Source organism: Anolis carolinensis, chromosome 4 (genome assembly GCF_035594765.1).
Source record: "Anolis carolinensis isolate JA03-04 chromosome 4, rAnoCar3.1.pri, whole genome shotgun sequence".
Classification (NCBI taxonomy): Eukaryota; Metazoa; Chordata; class Lepidosauria; order Squamata; family Dactyloidae; genus Anolis; species Anolis carolinensis.
This window is the reverse complement of record NC_085844.1, coordinates 256,137,131-256,160,332: the sequence shown is the minus strand read 5'-3', so window position 1 is coordinate 256,160,332 and position 23,202 is coordinate 256,137,131. Positions and strand designations below refer to the sequence as shown.

Sequence of the window (23,202 nt, the reverse complement as noted above, 5' to 3'; positions counted from 1 at the left end):
TAAATCAGGGAAAACACACCCCAATAAAACACTCCTATAGAGACACACAAAGCACATTAACAAACAAACAGACCTGGGTCTAATTCTAAGACCGTCACACTGAGTGGATTGCACCCCTTCTTATTCTCCTCCCTTTAGATAATCGTATGTAAGGACACTTCTGCTTTGGGCAACACTCTTCCAACTGATAACTTAACCATTTATTTCCAGCATCGTATGCCTCTGAGTTCAATATTTATGGGCCTTTCTGCAGAGGCACCACAATATGATAACAATATCCCAAGGTTATGCCCTCGCTTTTCAGCTTTAACAAGCATTGCCTTTGTATGTCTCAGACCAGAGCCGTCCAAATTGTGTGCCATGACACACAAGGGTGTCGGCTGTAGTCCACAGGTGTGTCACATAGAAAATGGCTCCCCCCACCCCCACTGGGAGAGACCCCCAAAAAGCATCCAGCCCAGCCCCCTTCAGCCAGCCAGGAAGACACAGTTTAAGCCCTCCCAACAAACAGCCCTCCCACATCAGCTCTAAATCCTCCAAAGGAGACTCCAGACCCCCAGGAGTCACAGGGGTTGGAAGAGACCCCCAAAGGGCATCTAGTCCAGCCCCCTTCAGCCAGCCAGGAAGACACAGTCAAAGCACCTGTGGAAGGCTATCCAGCCTCTCTTTAAAAACATTCAGGAAGGTTTAATCACTACAGAAGTGGAGTGCTGGTGTGTTCAAGTGTAGATTCTGTTATGACTTTTGTCATCAACACAATTTGTTGAGTTGCAGCAATTACCAGTGAAATTGATAGGTTTCTAGTTAAGAAAATAAAATGGTTGATAATGATGTTTGTGATGAACTACGAGGAGCAGCTATAGAGGAAACTACACAATAAATGCTTATACAGAAAAGATTATATGAAAATTATCTCTATATAAGAGGGCTATCCACAAAGTAGCTTACGTTTTGGATTTTAAAAAGGACAAAGTATAGGAGAAATCATTTAACATATGCAGCTGAAAGACACATTCCAATTCTACAATCTCACGTAATCCCCACTGAAATCTAGGCACGTCTCATATAGATAAATGAGTTTGAAATGTACTGCCCCAGTAAATTCCCTGCTTGTGTCCTCAGCTCTTCCCCCTTCTCCCTTCCTGCAGCGTAGCCGAAACACCGTGCTGCCAGCCATGCCCCCATTGTTGGAAATGGAGGAGAGAGGCGGCAAATTTACTGGGGCAGACCTTTTCAAACTCATTTATCTATATGAGATGTGCCTAGATTTCAGTGGGGATTACGTGAGATTGTAGTATTGGAATGTGTCTTTCAGCTGCATATGGTAAATGATTTCTCCTATTCTTTGTCCTTTTCAAAATCCAAAACGTAAGCTACTTTGTGGATAGCCCTTGTAAGAAGGAGCTGGGGTGGTGACAGCCGACAGTGAGCTCTGGCATGGGCTGGTCCATGAGGTCACGAAGAATCAGAAACAACTGAACCAATAAACAACAAAAATACCTATATATGGGGTTGGTTTAATTGGTTGGTTTGCTAGTGAAACTGAATTACCATGTCACAAAAGAATGCCTGTCTAAAATGTTTGTCAACAACATGAAAGTATGGAAAGCTTCTTGGGGGTCAAATGCTACTATTCTCTTCAGTGTGAATTCCAAATTGATGTAGATTTGAACTCTCAGAGAAGGTCTTTCCAGACTCCAGGATGTGAATCCTCTGATGCGAAATTAGACTTGAACTATAAGTGAAGCTATGTCCACACTCCTGGCATTTATAAGGTTTCTCCCCAGCATGAGTACTTTCATGTTGCTGCAGATGATCCCTCTGGGAGAAACTCTTTCCACATTCGAGGCACATATAGGGTTTCTCTCCAGTGTGAGTCCTTTCATGTTTACATAGAACTGAATTCTGAGCAAAGCTTTTTCCGCACTCCAGGCATATAAAGGGTTTCTCTCCTCTGTGAGTTCTTTGATGTGAACGTAGATCTGAACTACGAGAGAAGCGCTTTCCACAATCCAGGCATGTATAAGGTTTTTCCCCAGTGTGAGTCCTTTGATGGGAACGTAGATTTCCATTCTCGCTGAAGCTCTTTCCGCACTCCAGGCATGTATAGGGTTTCTCTCCAGTGTGGGTCCGTTGATGTGAACGTAGGCTTCCACTCTCAGTGAAGCACTTTCCGCATTCCAGGCATGTATACGGTTTCTCTCCAGTGTGAATCCTTTCATGTTGCTGCAGATGATCCTTCCGAGTAAAACACTTTCCACATTCCAGGCATGTATAGGGTTTTTCCCCAGTGTGAGTCCGTTGATGTGAACGTAGACCAGAACTATGAGTGAAGTTCTGTCCACACTCCAGGCATGTATAGGGTTTCTCGCCAGTGTGAGTCCTTTGATGCGAACATAGACTTCTACTCTCACTGAAGCTCTTTCCACACTCCAGGCATGTATAGGGTTTCTCTCCACTGTGAGTCCTTTGATGCGAACGAAGACCAGAACTATGAGAGAAGCTCTGTCCACACTCCAGGCACGTATAGGGCTTTTCCCCAGTGTGGGTCCGTTGATGTGAACGTAGACTTGAACTATGAGTGAAGCTCTGTCCACATTCCAGGCATGTATAAAGTTTTGCCCCAATGTGAGTGCGTTGATGTGAACGTAGACCTGAACTATAAGTAAAACTCTGTCCACACTCCTGGCATGTATAGGGTTTCTCTCCAGTGTGAATTCTTTGATGCATATGTAGGCTTCCACTCTCAGTGAAGCTCTTTCCGCACTCCAAACATGTATAAGGTTTCTCTCCTGTATGAGTCCTTTGATGTTTATGTAGAATTGAATTCTGAGCAAAGCTCTTTCCACACTCCAAGCATTTATAGGGTTTCTCCCCAATGTGGATCCATTGATGTGAACGTAGTTTTGAACTCTGAGTGAAGCTCTGACCACACTCCAGGCATGTATATGGTTTCTCTCCAGTGTGAGTCCGCTGATGCAAACGTAGGCTTCCACTCTCAGTGAAGCTCTTTCCACACTCCAGACATCTATAGGGTTTTTCCCCTGTGTGAATCCTTTCATGTTGCTGAAGATGATGGCTTCGAGTGAAACTCTTTCCGCACTCCAGGCATGTATAGGGTTTTTCCCCACTGTGAATCCGCTGATGTGAATGCAGACCTGAACTCTGAATAAAGCTCTGGCCACACTCCAGGCATGTATAAGGTTTTTCCCCAGTGTGAGTCCGTTGATGTGAACGTAGTCCTGAACTCTGAATAAAGCTCTGTCCACACTCCAGACATGTATAAGGTTTCTCTCCAGTGTGAGTCCTTTGATGTGAACGTAGACCTGAACTCTGAATAAAACTTTGTCCACATTCCAGGCATGTATAGGGTTTTTCCCCAGTGTGAGTTCGTTGATGTTTACGTAGACCTGAACTATGAGTGAAGCTCTGTCCACACTCCAGACATGTATAGGGTTTTTCCCCAGTGTGAGTCCGTTGATGTGAACGTAGACCTGAACTATAAGTAAAATTCTTTCCACACTCCAGGCATGTATAAGGTTTCTCTCCAGTGTGAATCCTTTGATGCAAACGTAGGCTTCCGCTCTCACTGAAGCTCTTTCCACACTCTGGGCACGTATAGGGTTTTTCCCCAGTGTGAGTTCGTTGATGTGAACGTAGACCTGAACTAAAAGTAAAATTCTGTCCACACTCCTGGCATGTATAGGGTTTCTCTCCAGTGTGAGTCCTTTGATGCAAATGTAGGCTTCCACTCTCACTGAAGCTCTTTCCGCATTCCAGGCATGTATACGGTTTCTCCCCTGTGTGAATCCTTTCATGTTTATGTAGAACTGAATTCTGAGCAAAGCTCTTTCCACACTCCAGGCATGTATAGGGTTTTTCCCCAGTGTGAGTCCGCTGATGTAAACGAAGACCTGAACTAGAAGTGAAACTCTGTCCACACTCCAGGCAGGTATAGGGTTTGTCCCCAGTGTGAATCCTTTCATGTTGCTGCAGATGTTGCCTCTGAGTGAAACTCTGTCCACACTCCAGGTATTCAGATGCTTTCTCCATGATTTCAACAGTGATATGGGAGTTTAATTGCGATGCATATACTCGACTCTTCTTTTTCCTTTCTTCTCTGTAATTGAGATCAGGAATTCAGCAAGACCATCAGCTTGAGAGGATTTTTTCTTCCGATATTATTGGTTTCCTTACTGCACTCAAGAGGTGGCTCCACACAATCCTCATTTTCCCTGGTCAAGAAAGAAGCAAAAGGTCAAGGATGAAAGCCAGAAACCTTGTTTACCTCCAAGATTTTTCTCTTCATAGGTCATGCTGAAAATGTCCTCAGGGTCTCAATCACATACAATCTCAATCACATATACCAAGAAATGCAGGCATCACAGTCTCAAGCGCATACACAGATACCAGCAAAGGCATTCACTGATTCTTAAAAAGGAGTGCGTCTAGAAAGAAAGAAGAAAAGGAGGGACTCTTTATGTATGTTTATGGTCTATTTTATTTTACGGCATTTAATGTTTGCTGTATATATGTTGTGCTCCACTCTGAGTCTCCTTCGGGGTGAGGAGGAGGGTGGAATATAATTGTTTAAAATTTTAAAAAAACAAACTCCTTCAATGTATTGGAGCATCACATTGATTTCATTGGGTCAAACACAAATATGGCTCTTTCCAATAATAAAGGGTTTCACTCACTGGATAGTGGGTTTCTCTGAATGACCAGGATGTGCTAAATGCCAAGGGACACAAAGATTACAGTGCTGCCTCCTTTCCCACAATGGCTCCCACGTCCTCTTCCTGAGTACCCCAAATTAGATGCCTGCTGCCACCAAATTCCCTGCCTTTCCCCAAAGGAATCCTACCACCAATTCAGACCCTGCCTCCCCAATGAAAAAATTGAAACCAACTTGTTGGGATGTTCACAAAATGCGTCTTTGCTGAACAACGTCCCCTTTGGGCGATTCACTCCCTCAGATGAGCCCCAGGATGGCATGCAGACTCCAGCATTGCGGCAGTACCAGTAAATGTACCCGAGGCCCCAATCTGTCCTATTTTGATGGATGTTTGTTCAGCCAGATGATGTGGGGAAGGGTCTTGGAGCTGTGAGGGCGACCACATGTGCTCTAGACCCTTGACCCTCCTGGCTTATTAAATTAGCCAGAAGGGGATTGGCCAAATGGATTACAAGAATTGTAAATGCTTCATTGGGACAACATACCAGAAAAAGGCGGCCGTAAGCCCAATTTTGAGAAAGATCAGCCTGGACCCTTCGGCATTAAACAACTGTCGGCCTATTTCAAATCTCCCGTCTTGAGCAGGATTCTAGGGCAGGTGGTGGCTACTCAAGTCCAGGGATTCTTGGATGAAACCAGTTATCTTGACGCATCAGTCTGGGTTCAGACCTGGTCATGGGATGGAGACAGTTTTGGTCGCCTTGGTGGATGACCTCCATAGCAAACTAGCAGGGACAGGAGGACCAGCTGCTTGCGATACCATCAACCCTGGGTCCTGGACCAGTGCCTGGCAGTTGTGATGGGCTGGATGAGGGCTAAGAAACTTAAGCATAATCCAGAGGTCCTCCTGGTCAGTCGGGAGGCTGATTGCGCTCTAGGCTGGTAACCTGTGCTCAGCATTCATAACCGACACTTGAAACTTATGTGTTAGCAGTGGCTAGGAGGGCATTTGCACATTTAACCTGTGCTCGACGGTGTCACACTCCCCCTGAGGACACAGGTCCGCAGGCTGTGGGTCCTCCTGGGCTCAGCGCTGAGCCTAGAAGCCCAAGTGTCAGCCATGGCTGGGAAAGCCTTTGCACAATTAAAAGTAATAATAATAATACGAATGGGACCCTGAAGAAGGAGACAGAAGGCCTGATCCTTGCAGCCCAGGAGCAAGCCATCAGAACAAATGCAATTAAGGCCAAGATCGAAAAATCAGCTGATGACCCAAAATGCAGACTGTGCAAGGAAGCTGACGAAACCATTGATCATATCTTCAGCTGCTGTAGGAAAATCGCACAGACAGACTACAAACAGAGGCACAACTATGTGGCCCAAATGATTCATTGGAACTTATGCCTCAAGTACCACCTCCCAGCAGTAAAGAACTGGCAGGATCACAAACCTGCAAAAGTATTGGAAAATGAAAACGCAAAGGTACTGTGGGACTTCCGAATCCAGACTGACAAAGTTCTGGAACACAACACACCAGACATCACAGTTGTGGAAAAGAAAAAGGTTTGGATCATTGATGTCGCTATCCCAGGTGACAGTCGCATTGACGAAAAACAACAGGAAAAACTCAGGACCTCAAGATTGAACTTCAAAGACTCTGGCAGAAACCAGTGCAGATGGTCCCGGTGGTGATGGGCACACTGGGTACTGTGCCAAAAGATCTCAGCTGGCATTTGGAAACAATAGACATTGACAAAATTACGATCTGCCAACTGCAAAAGGCCACCCTGCTGGGATCTGTGTGCATCATCCGAAAATACATCACACAGTCCTAGACACTTGGGAAGTGTTCGACTTGTGATTTTGTGATACGAAATCCAGCATATCTATAATAATAATAATAAATAATAATACTTTATTTCTAGACCATCCTCTCTCCCCAGAAGGACTCAGGGAGGTCTACACATGAAAAAGCAAACCTTCAATGCCTCAAAATAGGTACAGACACATCAAAATAATACAAAATAATGGAGAGTAACAACAGAAAACTTACAACAAAGGAATTAAGAATCAAAATAAAATAAAAAGAAGAACAATCCATTAAGACATAAAAACTAAAACATAAACATTATAATTTACACCCTAAAACAAATTATGAGATATTGCATTAAAATGGCTGATAATGGTGTTTCATTTAAGATGTATCATAAGAGCCATCTAATACACGTAGATTAGCTATCAGTCCTAATTCTTCCCCTCCCCATACACTAAAGGTCATATGTGCATTTTTAGAAGTTTTTTTAAAGGAGAGGAGGGTGGGGGCCAATTTAATTTCTGTAGGGAGGGAGTTCCAGAGATGGGAAGCAACCACAGAGAAGGCACCCTCTCTCGTTCCCATCAACCGAGCTTGTGATGGGTGTGGCACTGAGAGGAGGACCTCCTCTGTAGACCGCAGTGCACGTGATGATCTAGACAGGGAGATGCGATTTGACAAACAGCCTGGACCCGTACTGTTTAGGGCAGGGGTCCCCAAACTAAGGCCCGGGGGCCAGATGCGGCCCTCCAAGGTCATTTACCTGGCCCCCGCCCTCAGTTTTAGACTTAGGCTCACCCAAAGTCTGAAATGACTTGAAGGCACTCAACAATAACAACAATCCTACTTAACTTGACTATATCATTGGGCAGAAGCAGGCCCACACTTCCCATTGAAATCCTGATAGGTTTATGTTGGTTAAAATTGTTTTTATTTTTAAATATTGTATTGTTCTTTCATTTACCAATACTGTGCTATAGTAATAATATAATATATTGTGTATACATATTATATTATTAATAATATTATTATAATGTCATACAATATAATAATATTAATAATAATATAATATATTAATTATACATTATATATTAAATTTAATATTACTAATAATATTACCATATAGTGGTATAGTACAATATAGTAATATATAATGCTAATATTGTGCTATGCTAATAATATAATATATTGTATGTACATACAACTTGTAAGCTGCTCTGACTCCTTCGGGGTGAGAGAGGGTGGGATATAAATGTAGTAAATAAAAAATAAATAATTGTTGTTGGGGTTTTTTTGCACTACAAATAAGACATGTGCAGTGTGCATAGGAATTTGTTCATATTTTTTTTCAAATGATAATTCGGCCCTGCAAGAGTCTGAGGGACCATGAACTGGCCCTCCACTTCAAAAGTTTGAGGACCCCTGGTTTAGGGCTTTATAGGTAACGCTCAACACTTTGCATTTAACCCAGAAGTGGACCGGCAACCAGTGGAGCTGTCGCAGCATGCGAGTCATCTTCTCACGATACAACACTCCAGTTAGTAATCTAGATGCTGATCTTTGCACTCACTGCAGTTTTCGAACTACAGTAGAGCCCCGGTTATCCGAGATAAAGGGGCGGGCCCAATCTCGGATAACTGAATGGTTCGGATAGGGCGAGGGCTCGCCGAGGGACGTCTCCCCGGATCTCCCTCGGCCAGGCTCTTGCCGGAGAAGGGAGTTTCCTCCAGCAATGGCCTGGCTGAGGAAAACCCGCGGCACACTCCTCGTTTCCTGAGGGGACGCCTTTCCCTCCAAGGGAGGGTTTTCCTCGGCCAGGCCATTGCTGGAGGAAACTCTTTCCTCTGGCAAGGGCCTGGCCGAGGGAGATCTGGGGAGACGTCCCTCGGTGAGCCCTCGCCCCTTGGGAGGCAGCCCACGAGCGCTGCTGCAGCCACAGAAGGCCCAGATCCTGTCCCTCATTATCCCCCTCTGGCCCATTACAATCCTGCTGCCTTAACATCTTATTAACATCTTATTAAGGGCCTATCGGAACTCTGAGTCTGTTCCAACTATGAATACCACCTTAACAAAATTTAATAATTATTGCTGCTACGAATTACCTATGCTGCTAAAACTTGGTCCCTCTATATTGAGTTATCTATGCTGCTATGACGTAGTCCTGTACTGGCACTTTATTTAATTGAATTGAATTTAATTAATTTACCCACTAGTTGTAAAATCTTATAACCTGCTTTGCCCTTTATAGATTTCCAGACCTGCTCAATGCACTCATGGGGCTCCTAAACCCTTTGCACTTTCCATTTGCACTTGGAGGAGGTTGGGGGAGGGACCTGGAAATTGTAGGGCAGCGGGGAGACCTGGTTGGACGAAGCTGGGGGGGGGGGGGGAGAGTTAATCTCGGCCAGCTTTGCCCACCAGAGATCTGGGGGGGGGGGGGGTTGCAGTATATGGATTCCATTTCCCTGACCAGGTGTCCCATCTCGCAGTCTAGCAGGTGTGTATAGCGGAACCAGCAGCGTCCAGTTAACACCATGTTCAAAAGACTCAGACCAGGCAGAGGAATTGAAAGAACAAAGAAAACTTTACTTGTTGAGTTGAAGTCAAATAAACAGTTCAGCAATCATACAATGTCCTTGTAGTTGCATAGGATCAATAACTAATCAATCAGCATTCAATATATCCAGCATAGCATATTTAAAACTGCCACTTGACCGTAGCTAGAGAGCCTGTCTTTTCTGTGCTCTCTCTACAAGCAGATTTCCAACTGACAAACCAAGCCATCTGCCAGCAAACTGATACATTGTTTGAGGCGTGGCTTGCCTCTGCAAAAAGCTCTCAGCTCCCTTTTTGCAGAGAAAGCAAGCAACTTTGCAAGGATGTCTTTACACACACACACATAGCAATTTGGCGCAATAGGTCGCCGTATATGGATTCCATCTCCCTGACCAGGTGTCCCATCTCGCAGTCAACCACTTTCAAATGTGTCAGCCTGAGGGTCTGTGACCGGGACAGGATAGGGATTCTGTGAGTGTACCGACACCCCTCTGCACTACAGTCTCCCTGCCTGAGCTAGCTGGGGTGGTCTCGGGCCTGCCATTGGAGTCCCAACGGCTCATAGTGCTGAGGGACTTCAATGTCCACGCTGAGACCATCCTGTCAGGAGCGGCTCAGGGCTTCATGGCCTCCATGAACTAATGCAATAAACAGATATGGAAGGATCTGTAAAAACTATAGGAAAGGTCCAGATTATGCTTGTGGATTATGTTATATTATTAAATGTGATTGTTTGGTTTGGTTTTAAAATGTCTTTAAAATTGTTTAATTGTATTTTCTTAGTCTATTTTAAATGTACATTTTAATTTTCTATTGTTTTTAAGGCATAAAATTGTCAGAGTAATTTGCAGCGCAGCAGCAGTTGGATGGAATCAGTGGAACGCAGAACAAAGAGACATCAGAGACAATGGTAAAACTATATACATGTTTTACTGAAAGCAGTAATAAAGACAGACTTGCAGACAATGGACACAGGACTTGACTCTCAGCAGACAGCACTCGACCCAACTCAGAACAGAACAGAACTGATGCAATCAGCAATGCACACACACTTGTGTCTGGACATTCCCTGGTTCCAGCCACACATCAAGGACATCACAGCTTCTCAGTAATTAACTCTTTCCAGACTATGTTACACTCTGGATGATGCAATCAGTATGCAATACAGGAAAGACATAAATTTCATTTAAACACTACCAATACACAAATCCCACATTAACACAAATAACTGCCTATATGTCAGCCGCCTTGAGTCCCCTTTGGGACAGAGAGGGGTGGAATAGAAATATCGTAAATAGCCAGAGAGCAAACTGAACCCCACCCATGGTGCATCTAGAGCAAACTTGCCTAACATAACAAAGTTTAAGTACTGATGGGAGTTTCTCAATGTTAACCTGGCATGATGAGAGTTGTAGTTCATCTACAACTAAATGCAATTACATTTCAGACAATTAAAAAATTAACTTTTTCAAATAACACGGGCAACGCTGGGTACCCAAGCTAGTATGGAATATATGTGTGTGCAACTGCTCTGAGTCGACTTCAGGGTGAAGATAGAGCAGGGCAGTAATGCAGTAAACAAATAAATAGATAGATATAGTGTAATGTCAACAAAGATGATAGGAAAACATGTATGTGTGTGTGTGTGTGTACATGTAACAACTGCCTCTCTGGGGCCAGAGTGAAGAGGAGGAACCAGGAGACACAGTTCCACCATGTCTCCCATGTCATCAGATGGGAGCACTTCCCCCTAGCAACAATGTAGTAATATAAAATACTAATATTGTGCTATGCTAATATAAAATATTGTATATACACATAATATTGATAATAAAATTATAATGCAATACAATATAATACTAATAATCATACAATATAACTGTATATGTTACATGTAAAATTACTAATAATATTGCAGTAAAGTGGCACAGTACAATATACTAATATCTAATATTGATATTGTGCTATGCTAATAATATAATATATTGTACGTATATATAACTTGTACGCCGCTCGGAGTCCTTTGGGGTGAGAGAGGGTGGGATACAAATGTCGTAAATAAATAAATATATAATGTATTGTCACTGCAGATGACAGGAACACAATTTATTATTATATGGAATATATGTGTGTGTAGATTGTGTAAGGCGGCTTACATAGAGGCAATTATTCAGTGCCTTAAAAACATATAATGCAGACATTAAAATTAAATCCCATTAAAACCAGACATAACCAGCACTGTGGAGTCAATCTGTAGGGGAAGGAGTATTGGATCACTTCCTCCTCTGGCAGCAGTATTACCATGCACCATCTGGTCACGCTGCCTTTCACCATCGACATCATTCTTCTCCTTCTACAGTGAGGTCGTAGATGCCTTATTGTTTAATCAGAACAGGCTTCAAACTGCTGGCACTGCAGCCCATTATGCAGTTCCTGTGATACTAGAAGTTCCAGGCTTTGGGGATTTAGGGCTGGGCTGTGGCGCAGCTGGTTAGTAGCCAGCTGCAATAAATCACTATGGTCCGAGAGGTCACTGGTTCAAAGGTCAAGATAAAGCTTCCGATTGTTACTAGCCTAACTTGCTGCCCACCTAAGCAGTTCAAAAACAGTTGCATCTGTGAGTATAAAATTTAGGTACCGCTCAATGCGGGGAGGCTAAGTTAACTTAATTTACGTCACCATAGGTGAAGAGCAGTGAGGAAGTACTACCACCCAAAAGACTCGGTGTCCCAGTGGACGAGGAAACGGCAGCTGCCCCTGTGGCTGGAATCGAGGACACCCTTATGAAGCCAGAAGCTGGAACAAGGTTAAACTGCCTCTGTTGTCTGTCTGTCTGTTATATGTCTAATAATGGCGTTGAATGTTTGCCATGTGGATGTGCATTGTGATCCGCCCTGAGTCCCCTTCGGGGTGAGAAGGAAGGGCGGAATATAAATACAGTAGAGCCTCACTTATCCAAGCTAAACCTTGGGGCCGGGCTGTGGCGCAGCTGACTAGTAACCACCTGCTATAAATCACTACTGACTGAGAGGTCATGAGTTTGAAGCCCGGGTTGGGTTAAGCCTCCGACCGTTAAAAAAAAAATAGCCCCGGCTTGCTGTTGACCTATGCAGCCCCGAAAGACAGTTGCATCTGTCAAGTAGGGAAAATTTAGGTACGCTTTATGCGGAAGGCTAATTTAACTAATTTACAACACCATAAAACTGCCAGGAAAACATGAGGAAAAGAATGAGGAAGAACAGCCACCAGTGGACGGTGAAGCAACAGCTCCCCCTGTGGCCGGAATCATGAAGCTGGAAAGATATTAAAATGCCTCTGTGTCTGTCTAAACTGAATGTTGTTTGTCTGTTGGCATTGAATGTTTGCCATATATGTGTTCATTGTAATCCGCCCTGAGTCCCCTGCGGGGTGAGAAAGAAGGGCGGGATATAAATACTGTAAATAATAAATAAATAAGTGAGTATCTTGGATAATAAGGAGGGATTAAGGAAAAGCCTATTAAACATCAAATTAGGTTATGATTTTACAAATTAAGCACCAAAACATCATGTTATACAACAAATTTGACAGAAACGGTAGTTCAATACGCAGTAATGTTATGTTGTAATTACTGCATTTACGAATTTAGCACCAAAATATCACGATGTATTGTAAACATTGACTACAAAAATGGCTTGGAGAATCCAGAGGCTTGGATAAGTGAGAATCTACTGTACTGTAAACGAATAAATGAAACAATAATTCATACAATGCCAAGGGGTACATTTGTAGCAAGTAGAATAAGCGTCCAATGAATCATGGGCGCGTGCCGTTCCCCGAGAGCGAGCGAGCGAGAGAGAGAAAACTCCCCTCCCGGCTTCCGTGCCCGCTTCCCCCGAGCCTGGCCCGGCTTCCTCTCGGGTCCGCTCTGCCCATGAGCTACAGGGAGGCCTTGGACTACAACTCCCAGCATTCCCCGCAGCCTTCCTTCTGGCCCTCAGGAGGCCTCGCGGGCGCCGGAGGGGGGAGGGGCCCCGAGGAGGGGGGGCAGGCCCCTCCCCCTCCCTCCCAACAAGCCCCGCCCCCTCGCTCGCACTCACTCTCTCTCTCTCTCTCGCCTTCTCGGCCTCAGGCGCCGCTCCTCCTCCTCCTCCTCCTCCTCCTCTCCGCTCCTCTCGTCCGTCCTCGTTGGTCTCCAAAATGGCGGAGGAGGGCGAGGCCCCGCCCGAAAGGAGGCCCGCCTCACCGCCTCCCGTCTTCGGCCAGGCGGCGCCCTCCCATTGGCTGCGCCCGGGAAGTGGCCCCTCCCACCGGAGCCTCCCATTGGCTGCCTGCCTCCTTCCCTCCGGCTGGGATTGGAGGACGGCAGGGAGGGGGCGGGGCAGGAGGGGCGGAGGGAGGGAGGGAAGAGAGCGCCCTAGAGAGGCGGAGGGAGGGAGGGAGGGAGGGAGGGGGAGTGACGTCACCGCGGCCCCCCTTGGGCTCTTTCAGAGGGGAGGGGCGGGGCTTGGGAAGCGTTAAAAACCTCACCTCAGTGAATTGAGCCGGACATCACGAACTGAAACCAATACAGTCAGGCAGACAAGAATTATATAGTGACATAAAATCTAAATAAATGTCCGCAGTTATTTACAAAAGCCAACTGAAGTTCAACAAATAATAACAACAACTTTATTTCTGTATCCTATCTCCCCAAGGGGACTCGGGGCGGCTTACATGGGGGCAAGACCCAACAATCTATATCTTCTATCTATCTATTTATCTACTCATCTATCTATATCTCCCCTGACCTTAAGTCCAGTTGTTTCTGACTCTGGGGGTTGGGGCTTATCTCAATTTCTAAGCCAAAGAGCCGGCGTTGTCCATAGACATCTCCAAGGTCAGGTGGCTGGCATGACTGCATGGAGCAGTACCTATTGATCTACTCACATTTCCATGTTTTCGAACTGCTAGGTTGGCAGGAGCTGGGACTAACAGTGGGCGCTCATCCCGCTCCCGGGATTTGAACCTGGGACCGGTATAGATATAGATCTAGCTATCTATATACTCATAATAAAAGTGAAAAATGTGTTGTCGAAGGCTTTCATGGCCGGGATCACAGGGTTGTTGTATGTCTTTCGGGCTGTGTGGCCATGTTCCAGAAGCATTCTCTCCTGACGTTTCGCCCACATCTATGGCAGGCATCCTCAGGCCCCTTCCTTTTCAACCCCAGCCGCTTAAGCGGCTGGGGGTGAAAAGGAAAGGGCCTGAGGATGCCTGCCATAGATGTGGGCGAAACGTCAGGAGGGAGTGCTGCTTCTGGAACATGGCCACACAGCCCGAAAGACATACAACAACCCAGTGAAAAATGTGTTTATGTGTAAGTGGAGGAGCTGTCCACTTACATAGACAGCCTCCCACCTCCATAAATAATAATAATAATAATAATAATAATAATAATAATAATAATAATAATAACAACTTTATTTTTATACCCCGCCTCTATCTCCCCAAAGGGGACTCAGGGCGGCCGACATGGGGCCAAGCCCGAATAAAAACAATACCAATATAAAACACAACAATAGACAAGAGACATGCACAATTATAAAAATTTAAACATTAGCCAATACAAACAAATGACAAGAACTAATAAAAACATGGATTAAAACGGAGAGGTTGTAAAAGTAGACTGGGTAAGGTGCAGCATATAAATATTGTAAACACGAGGTGACTGATAAAGTGCTGCAAATTCTTGGAAGTGCAAATTGGGATGGAAGTAGTAGACCCTGTGTCTATATCAAGTTGACAAAGGTAAAAAGTGCAAACCGGTACAAGAATGGTCACAGATACAAGATTGTTATGGGGATGAGCAATCTTTATCCAAAGGCCTGACCAAAGAGCCAGGTTTTCAAGCTCTTTCTGAATGCTACCACACAACTATAGTTCCATGCGTTGTCAAAGGCCCTCTGAGCAGGAGACACAACTGACATGCAGGTTATAGTGAGCACCATGAACATGATGCCCAGACCCTGCCCATGTCCTTCACAAACACCATTCTGCCCCCCACCCAGGTGAAGGCTTTCCTGTGGGGACAATTTCATCCTAGATCAGGGGTCCTCAAACTTTTAAAGCAGAGGGCCGGTCCACAATCCTTCAGACTGTTGAGGGGCCAAATTATCATTTGGAAAAAAATACGAACAAATTCCTATGCACACTGCGTATGTCTTATTTGCACTGCGAAACAACAACAATGAACAAACAATATAATATTTAAAAATGAAAACAACTTTAACCAACATAAACCTATCAAGATTTCAATGGAAAATGTGGGCCTGATTGTGGCTAATGAGATAGTCAAGTGAATTAGGATTGTTGTTGTGTGCCTTCAAGTCATTTCAGACTTTGGGCGAGCCTAAGTCTAAAATTAATTAATTAATTACTACATTTATTTACTACGTTTATATCCCACCTTTCTCACCCCGAAGGGGACTCAGAGTAGCTGTATGTACATACAATATATTATATTAGCATAGCACAATATTAGCATTATATATTACAATATTGAAATATACCACTATACTGTAATATTATATGTAATATATAACATATAATTAATATTATTATATGGTATTATTAGTATTATATTGTATAACATTATAATATTTTATCAATATTATATGTATATATAATATATTATATTATTAAAACTGGTATAAAATATTATATTATAAAACTGAGGGCAGGGGCCAGGTAAATGACCTTGGAGGGCCGCATCCGGCCCCCGGGCCTTAGTTTGGGGACCCCTGTCCTAGATGTTCTGTTTTTCCTCCAGAATGGACACCCCAGGGTTCCTTCATTTGCATGACCCCGCCCACTGCCTCTTCCTTAACCCTTTCCTTCCCTTTCCTATGGCATATAGTTAACAGAGGAATTGATCAGCAACTGAACAAGAGGTTTGGGGAGAATTCACAATGAATTATTAGAGTTGTACTTGACCTACATCCAGAGAGTACTGTTAACACAACTAATGATGAATCTGAACAAAACTTGCCACGAATAATGGGACTTGCAGTACCTTCACTGATACTGTGACCCCCCCTCCCCCACTGACAATGGACTGGGACCAAATTTGGCACAGAGAAGCCCCGTGACCAACTGAACATGCTGCAGGGGTTAGTGGGAATGGACCTTGATTCTGGGAGTTATAGTTCACGTACAGCCAGAGGGGGGAAAAAAGCAGTAACTGATGAATTATTTATTTATTTATTGCAATATTTATATCCCGCCCTTCTCACCCAACAGGGGACTCAGGGCGGCTTACAATAAAACACATATATAAAAATTGTGCAATACACTATAAATCAGTTTAAAAAAATATTAACTTACATCAGACATTCATAAAACGCATTATAAAACACAGATAGGCGTGTTCAAGTTTAAAAGACTGGGTCTTTTACTTATGTCATACATCTTCTCATAATAGAAAGGTGTGGGGATTGAACGTTTCAAATAGTGATTAGAGAACTCTTCAGAATTTAGCCAATGATAAGGACCTTATTTGGAAGCCAGCAGACAAAGGGGTGGGGGGGGGGGCTATGGTATTAATGAATGGAACCAATTACATGAATGAGATTTATAGACAGTTGTCAGTTACTGTAATATTAAACAGGATCCAACTACTCACATTCAGTCTATTATAAAAACTGTCATAATGGAGGGACTAAGTCTAGGGGATATATCAGAAGATGAATACAATTTTCTAAATACTTCACATCCCAGAATTCCTGTACTGTATACCTTACCCAAGATACATAAGATCATTACACTAGTTCCTGGTCATCCTATTATATCAGGTTTGGGTTCTGTTTTGGAAGCATTATCTAAATTGCTGGATTTCTATCCACAACCCTTTGTAAAATTGACTTCTTCTTATATCAGAGACACCAAAAAATTTATTAACATAATTGAGACCCTGACGATCCCTATTGATTCATTTCTAATGGTTGTAGACTTTACAGTGTTGTATATTCGCACCCCTTTGCGTGAGGCATGTACTGTCAGAACCCTGCTACTAGAGCCTGGATGTGGCTCTGAGTTTCAGGGTCACTGACATTGATAAGACACCTGCGTCCCAGGACTCGGAGGAGAAACGGCTGATGGACTTGGCGGGGAATTTGCGCGGGGTTTTACTGAGCGGGAAGAGACTGTTCAAATGAGGGGGAGGGTATATAAAGGAGGGTTGGCCGGAGCCTCCCATTCTTGGCTTTTCTGATGTTCATGTTTCCTACAGTAAAAGTTCCTGGTGATACCACAGAGAGTCTCGTGTGTTCATTCAGGAGCGGCTGTGGTGAGCTGACACTAAGCCAAGAATACGGACACCATCCCGCTGTAGCGGTGAGGTGTAACATGCAAGTGGAGGATGAAGAGCTCTTGGGCGCCGGAGGAGGAAGGTCGGAAAGGGCCACTCCCGAGACGGACGCTGAGTTCCACCAGCTGGCGGCCCTGGCGTCATCCACCGCTTATGCCCAGCCGAATGGGGTAACCCAGAGGCGCGGAGTGGTGCGGGGAGATAGCACCGGAGGAGAGGAAGGTTCACCTTCCCCAGGCCCGCAAAAGATGGTGTTTCTGGAGGAGAGGATGTCGGCGATGGAGACCACCCTGGCAGTGATGTCGAGGGCGATGGAGCGCCTGGCGGTTTTGGCGGAGCCGGAGCGAGGAAGGGAACTCCGGGCTAGCTCAATGTGGGACGTGAGCATGGGAAGCAGCCAGGGCTTTGCAGACCTCCCAGCACCGAAGGGAAGGGAAATGCGAAAGGAGCCCGGTGCCCGGCCCAAGATCCAAACGAGCCTGACGCGGGTGGAGGAGAGTGACGACGAAGGGGAAAAGCCTCCGAGAATCCCGGCTACGCTCCCAACTGAGACCCTGGTGCCCCTGGCGAATGCCGGGCGTGGCACAGGACAAAGGGAAGCAGCAGCGGGGCCCACTGGCCCGCAAGGGGGCTTGCGACGGGCGGAGAATTGGGGATTGCCACCACAGGGACCCCTACCGAGACGAGAGGAACTAAGGATCGAGTTTGGGGGAGAGTCCTCTGAACTGGATTTTTTCCTGACCACGGTGAGGGGCTATATGGAGGACAATGCCCACACTTTTAGAACGGAATCCAGCCGGGTACGGGCCATTGGTGCAGTGTTGAAGAGGGGAGCGGCCAGCTGGTACGTTCAACTACACGCGCGGCGCGACCCATGTCTGGGGTCACTCCGACGCTTTATGGGGGCCCTGGAGACCCGTTTCCGAGATCCACTGGAGCAGATCCGGGCGAGGGAGGAGTTGAAGACCGTCTCCCAGGGGCAGAGGTCGGTATCTGAGTATGCGGAGGAGTTCCAATGCCTCGCTGAAAAGGTGCCGGAATGGTCTGCAGTGACAAAGATAGAACTCTTCAAAGAGGGGCTCAGGCGGGAGATCCTCTCCTGGGCGGTGCATCGTGATGAGCCTGACACACTGCGCGGATGGATTCAGCTGGCGGGGCGCATCGAGACATCGCTGGCCCAGGCGAGGAGGCACCGAGGAGGGCTACAGCAGCGGCCGCAGATGAAAGAGGGGAGCCGGAAGGAGGGATCAACCCCAGCCGGGAGGAGAACGGAGCCGACAGGGAACGTGAGCACCAGCAGGAGGGGCTGCTTCGTGTGCGGCCGTTTGGGCCACAGGGCTGCCGAGTGCTGGCAGAGAAAAGGGGAAGGCGGAGGCCCGCCCAAACCAAGAGCCGTGGCAGGGAAACGCGCCGAGGAAGAACCACCGATGAGGCACCACTCGGGGGGGTTGGTAAGTCAGGACAAAGCCATGATAGTGGTCCCCATTCAGCTGGAAAGTGGCAGCAAACAAGCAACCTGCAAAGCATTTGTGGATTGTGGATGTTCCAGGAACATCATCTCCCCTGAATTAGCCGAGGGATTGGGATGCGAAAGAACGAACCTAGAATCCCCAATAGCTTTTTCGCAGTTGGACGGATCCACAGCATCGGGATCATTAGCTAAGTACAGTGCCGAAGATGTAAAGTGTAAGATAGGGAGTTGGGAAGGAAAGGTGTCATTTGTGATATCACAAATAGCCAGCTATAATGTTATACTAGGCATGCCATGGCTGGGGCAGGCCAACCCGCAAATCAACTGGGAGGATAAGAGCATGATCTTCAGGATGAAGTTGGAAGGAGGGAGCCAGGAAGTGGAAAGGGAGCCGGGGAAAAGGGGGGAGGAAGACTCTATCAGGATAGCAGAACTGGCAGATAAATTACCCCCAGAGTATCGGGATTTTGTGGACGTATTTGATGAGAAGGAAGCAGACAGTTTCCCACCGAAGCGGAGAGTTGAAGTGAAGATAGAGCTAGTCCCAGGAGCAGAGCTTCCTAAGGCAAAAATATACCCAATGTCGGCTAGGGAAAAGGAGGAACTGAGAAAATACATTGATAAAAACCTAGCGAGGGGTTTCATAGAGCCTTCAAATTCCCCTCTAGGGGCGCCTGTGTTGTTCAGGCGCAAAAAGGACCAAACGCTGAGGCTCTGCATTGACTACAGGGGCCTGAATGCAATCAGTTCTGGAAATAAATACCCCCTACCTTTAGTGAAGGACTTGATCGCCCAGTTATCGGAGGGACAGATATTCACTAAATTGGACTTAATTGAAGCGTACCATAAATTGCAGATTAAACCAGAGGACAGGTGGAAGACGGCCTTCTCCTGTGCATTCGGATTATTCAATTATCGTGTGCTCCCTTTCGGTTTGTGCGGCGGAGGCGCCGCGTTCATGCAATTAATCAACGAAGTGTTGCATCCATTGTTGTACAAGGGAGTCTTTGTTTTTTTAGATGACATATTGTTAGTATCTCGGACTAAGGAGCAACACATAGAACTAGTCAGGGAAGTCCTGCAAAAGTTGAGAGAAGCAAAACTGTATGCGAAGCTTGCCAAGTGCGAGTTCAATAAAGACCAGATAGACTTTCTGGGGTATAGGATTTCCTCCCAGGGAGTGGCGATGGACCCTGCGAAGGTAGAAGACGTGAGGGGGTGGGAAGCCCCCAAAACACGGAAGCAGCTGCAATCCTTCCTAGGGTTCGCAAACTTCTATAGAACATTTATCAAGGACTTTGCGCGCCTCACTTTGCCATTAACGGATTTGTTAAAGACTAAAGGTAGGGGAGAAACAGCCAAAGTGAAGGCCCCAGGGGCCAAACTGGCCTGGACAATGGAATGCCAGGAAGCTTTCGAAGCCCTTAAAAAGCGTTTTACTGAGGAGCCTGTCCTACAGCACCCTGATATGTCTAAAGCCTTTGTATTACATTGCGATGCGTCAGACCGGGCATATGGGGCAGTTCTGCTACAGAAAGACGAGGGGGGGAACCTGAAGCCATGTGGCTATCTGTCAAAAAAGTTTAGCGATACAGAAAAAAACTGGCCGATTTGGGAGAGAGAAGCCTTAGCGATTCTAAAAGCACTAGAGTGCTGGAGACACTTTCTGGAAGGAAGTGGAACACCGTTTGAGGTGTGGACTGACCATAGAAATTTACAGTATCTAAGATCCCCTCGTAAACTATCAGCGAAGCAAATTAGATGGGCCCAATATTTCAGCCGTTTTGATTTCAGACTCAGATTCTTCCAGGGGAAACATAATATACTCGCTGACGCTCTCTCTCGGATGCCTCAGCACGGGGGAGGAATTCAGGAATCTGAAGGGAGTATTTTTCTTGATAAGCAATGGGGCCTGGCAGTACTAACTCGAGCACAAGCGGCCAAAGAAAACAAACGTACTGCCATTTCCACGGGGGGAGGAGAAATATGGGAGGAAGAGTTGAAGCGAGCGTATGGAATGGACAAATGGTTACAAACAAACAAAGAAAAGGGAGAATTGTGTGGGGATTTGGTGTTTGTAAATAAGAAATTGTATATTCCTGAATGTTTAAGACGAGAAATGTTAAGGAAGTACCATGATAACAAGGGTGCGGGTCATCTAGGCCCCACCAGGACTATTAAACTGTTGGCCAAACAATGCTGGTGGCCCGGAATGAGGAAAGACGCCAGGGGATACGTCACGCAGTGTGAATTATGTGCAGAGGGAAAAACACCACCGGGGAAGCCCCAGGGGCTATTGCAGAAGGTGGTGGAGCCCATGAGGCCATGGGAATGCGTAGCCATGGATTTTGTAGGCGAACTACCCCCCAGCAGAGGCCACAGATACATTTGGACAATATTGGACCTATTCTCAAAACAGGCACACTTTGTGGCTCTGCCAAAACTCCCTTCAGCTGAAAAACTTGCTGATTTGTATGTGAAGCATGTATATCGCCTACATGGGTGTCCCGACAAGATAATTAGTGACCGGGGAGTCCAATTTACTGCAAAATTTTGGGGAAAATTCTTACAGCTGTTAGGAGCAGAAAGGAACCTGAGCTCGGCCTTTCATCCCGCGACCAACGGGGGGGTCGAACGTACCCAACAGACACTGTGCCAATTCTTAAGGATGTACACCAATTATAGACAGGATGATTGGGCGGACCTTCTTCCGTTTGCTGAGATGGCTTTTAACGGGGCCGTACATTCGGCCACAGGTCGTGCCCCATTCGAAATAGTATACGGACAGGAGGTGGCACCTTTCCCCAGGCTACCCGAGTGGAAGGAAGGGGAGGGCCAGACCGACGAGGAATGGCCGGCCAAAATCAAGCAAGGGTGGCAAACCGTGGTAGAGGCATTGCGGGAAACACAAAAGAAGTACAAGCTCTTTGCGGATCGTAGGCGCCGAGAGGGGGACAAATTGGGCGAAGGAGATCTGGTTTGGCTGAGCACAAAAAACCTGAAATTGGGGTTCCCATCCAAGAAATTGGCTCCACGCTATATAGGGCCATTCAGGGTAGCAAAAAGAATAAACGAAGTGACCTATGAGCTGAGGCTACCAAAGGACCTAGGAAAGGTACACCCGGTATTCCATTGCAGCCTGTTAAAAAAGTATAAAGGAACTCTGGACAGCGGAGAACAATAGTTGTGTTTAATCTTTTCCTTCCAGGACGAAGGGGAGGAGGACGCCATGTCAGAACCCTGCTACTAGAGCCTGGATGTGGCTCTGAGTTTCAGGGTCACTGACATTGATAAGACACCTGCGTCCCAGGACTCGGAGGAGAAACGGCTGATGGACTTGGCGGGGAATTTGCGCGGGGTTTTACTGAGCGGGAAGAGACTGTTCAAATGAGGGGGAGGGTATATAAAGGAGGGTTGGCCGGAGCCTCCCATTCTTGGCTTTTCTGATGTTCATGTTTCCTACAGTAAAAGTTCCTGGTGATACCACAGAGAGTCTCGTGTGTTCATTCAGGAGCGGCTGTGGTGAGCTGACATATGTGAATTAACTTTGAATAAAAGGGCTAATTGTCAGCCTCCTACACATTTTTGGTTAGACCTAATTGATATTGAACTAGAGAAAATTATTTCAAGTTTGATCAGAAATTTTACTTTCAAGAACAAGGGGTAGCTTTGGGGAGCCCCATGGCCTGTTCTATAGCCAATCAATTCATGGATAATCTAGAATGCAACTTCATTCTTAATCACACTCACAACCGTACTGCAGACAGTGTAAGTAAATACTGCAGATTCATAGATGATATTTTTATCATCATTAAGTCCCATCAAGCTGTGAAACAACTATTGTCATGTATTAATAAATTCACCCCAACATTACATTCAAAGGAAACATTAGTTCTACATCTGTAGTCTTCTTGGATGTTTGAGTTATAAAAGAGAATGAATAATTGAAAGTTAGAAATCATAAATCCACAGACATAAATGTTTTACTACATTATAACAACTACCATCACTGGGCTTTGAAGAATAACTTACCCTTTGTACAGATGTTTAGGATTAAGTAATTCCTCTTCACAAAATGACTTCAATTAGGAGGTAGTAGTGGTTAAATCTCAATTTAGAAATCGGGGCTATCCTGAGCACATAATTCAATCCGCTTTTTAAAACGCATCCAATATACCAAGAAATATATTACTTAAAGGCAAGACTAGACATAGAGTAGAGAGCTTGATATGGCCACTCACCCTTATGAACATGTCTAATATTGCCATCAAAATGGTTAAAAAATACTGGAATTTGATTAGTGATATCCCAGGATGGGAAAGACCCCCTTTAATTGTATACAAGAGAACAAAAAACATTAA

General features: G+C 45.5%; 2 protein-coding genes across 3 annotated transcripts; one reads left to right on the top strand and one right to left on the bottom strand.

Annotated features, from left to right (window-relative positions):
• Nucleotides 1-1,321: 1,321 nt before the first annotated feature.
• Nucleotides 1,322-13,334, bottom strand: LOC103282273 (zinc finger protein 850). 2 transcript variants are annotated; one of them, XM_062979281.1, is made up of 2 exons: nucleotides 13,120-13,334; nucleotides 1,322-4,235 (listed from the first exon to the last, which is right to left on the bottom strand). In XM_062979281.1, the coding sequence occupies exon 2, from the start codon at nucleotides 4,051-4,053 to the stop codon at nucleotides 1,621-1,623; it is 2,433 nt and encodes an 810-aa protein (XP_062835351.1). In that variant the 5' UTR covers nucleotides 4,054-4,235; nucleotides 13,120-13,334; the 3' UTR covers nucleotides 1,322-1,620. The 2 variants fall into 2 exon arrangements, with proteins under 2 accessions (XP_062835351.1, XP_062835352.1); XM_062979282.1 differs by having other exon boundaries at nucleotides 13,124-13,334.
• A 3,721-nt stretch (nucleotides 13,335-17,055) lies between these two features.
• On the top strand, nucleotides 17,056-22,329 carry LOC134298588 (uncharacterized). The gene is made up of 2 exons (XM_062979284.1): nucleotides 17,056-18,821; nucleotides 22,050-22,329. Exons 1-2 carry the CDS (start codon nucleotides 17,274-17,276, stop codon nucleotides 22,089-22,091), a joined length of 1,590 nt encoding a protein of 529 aa, XP_062835354.1. The 5' UTR covers nucleotides 17,056-17,273; the 3' UTR covers nucleotides 22,092-22,329.
• Nucleotides 22,330-23,202: the final 873 nt, after the last annotated feature.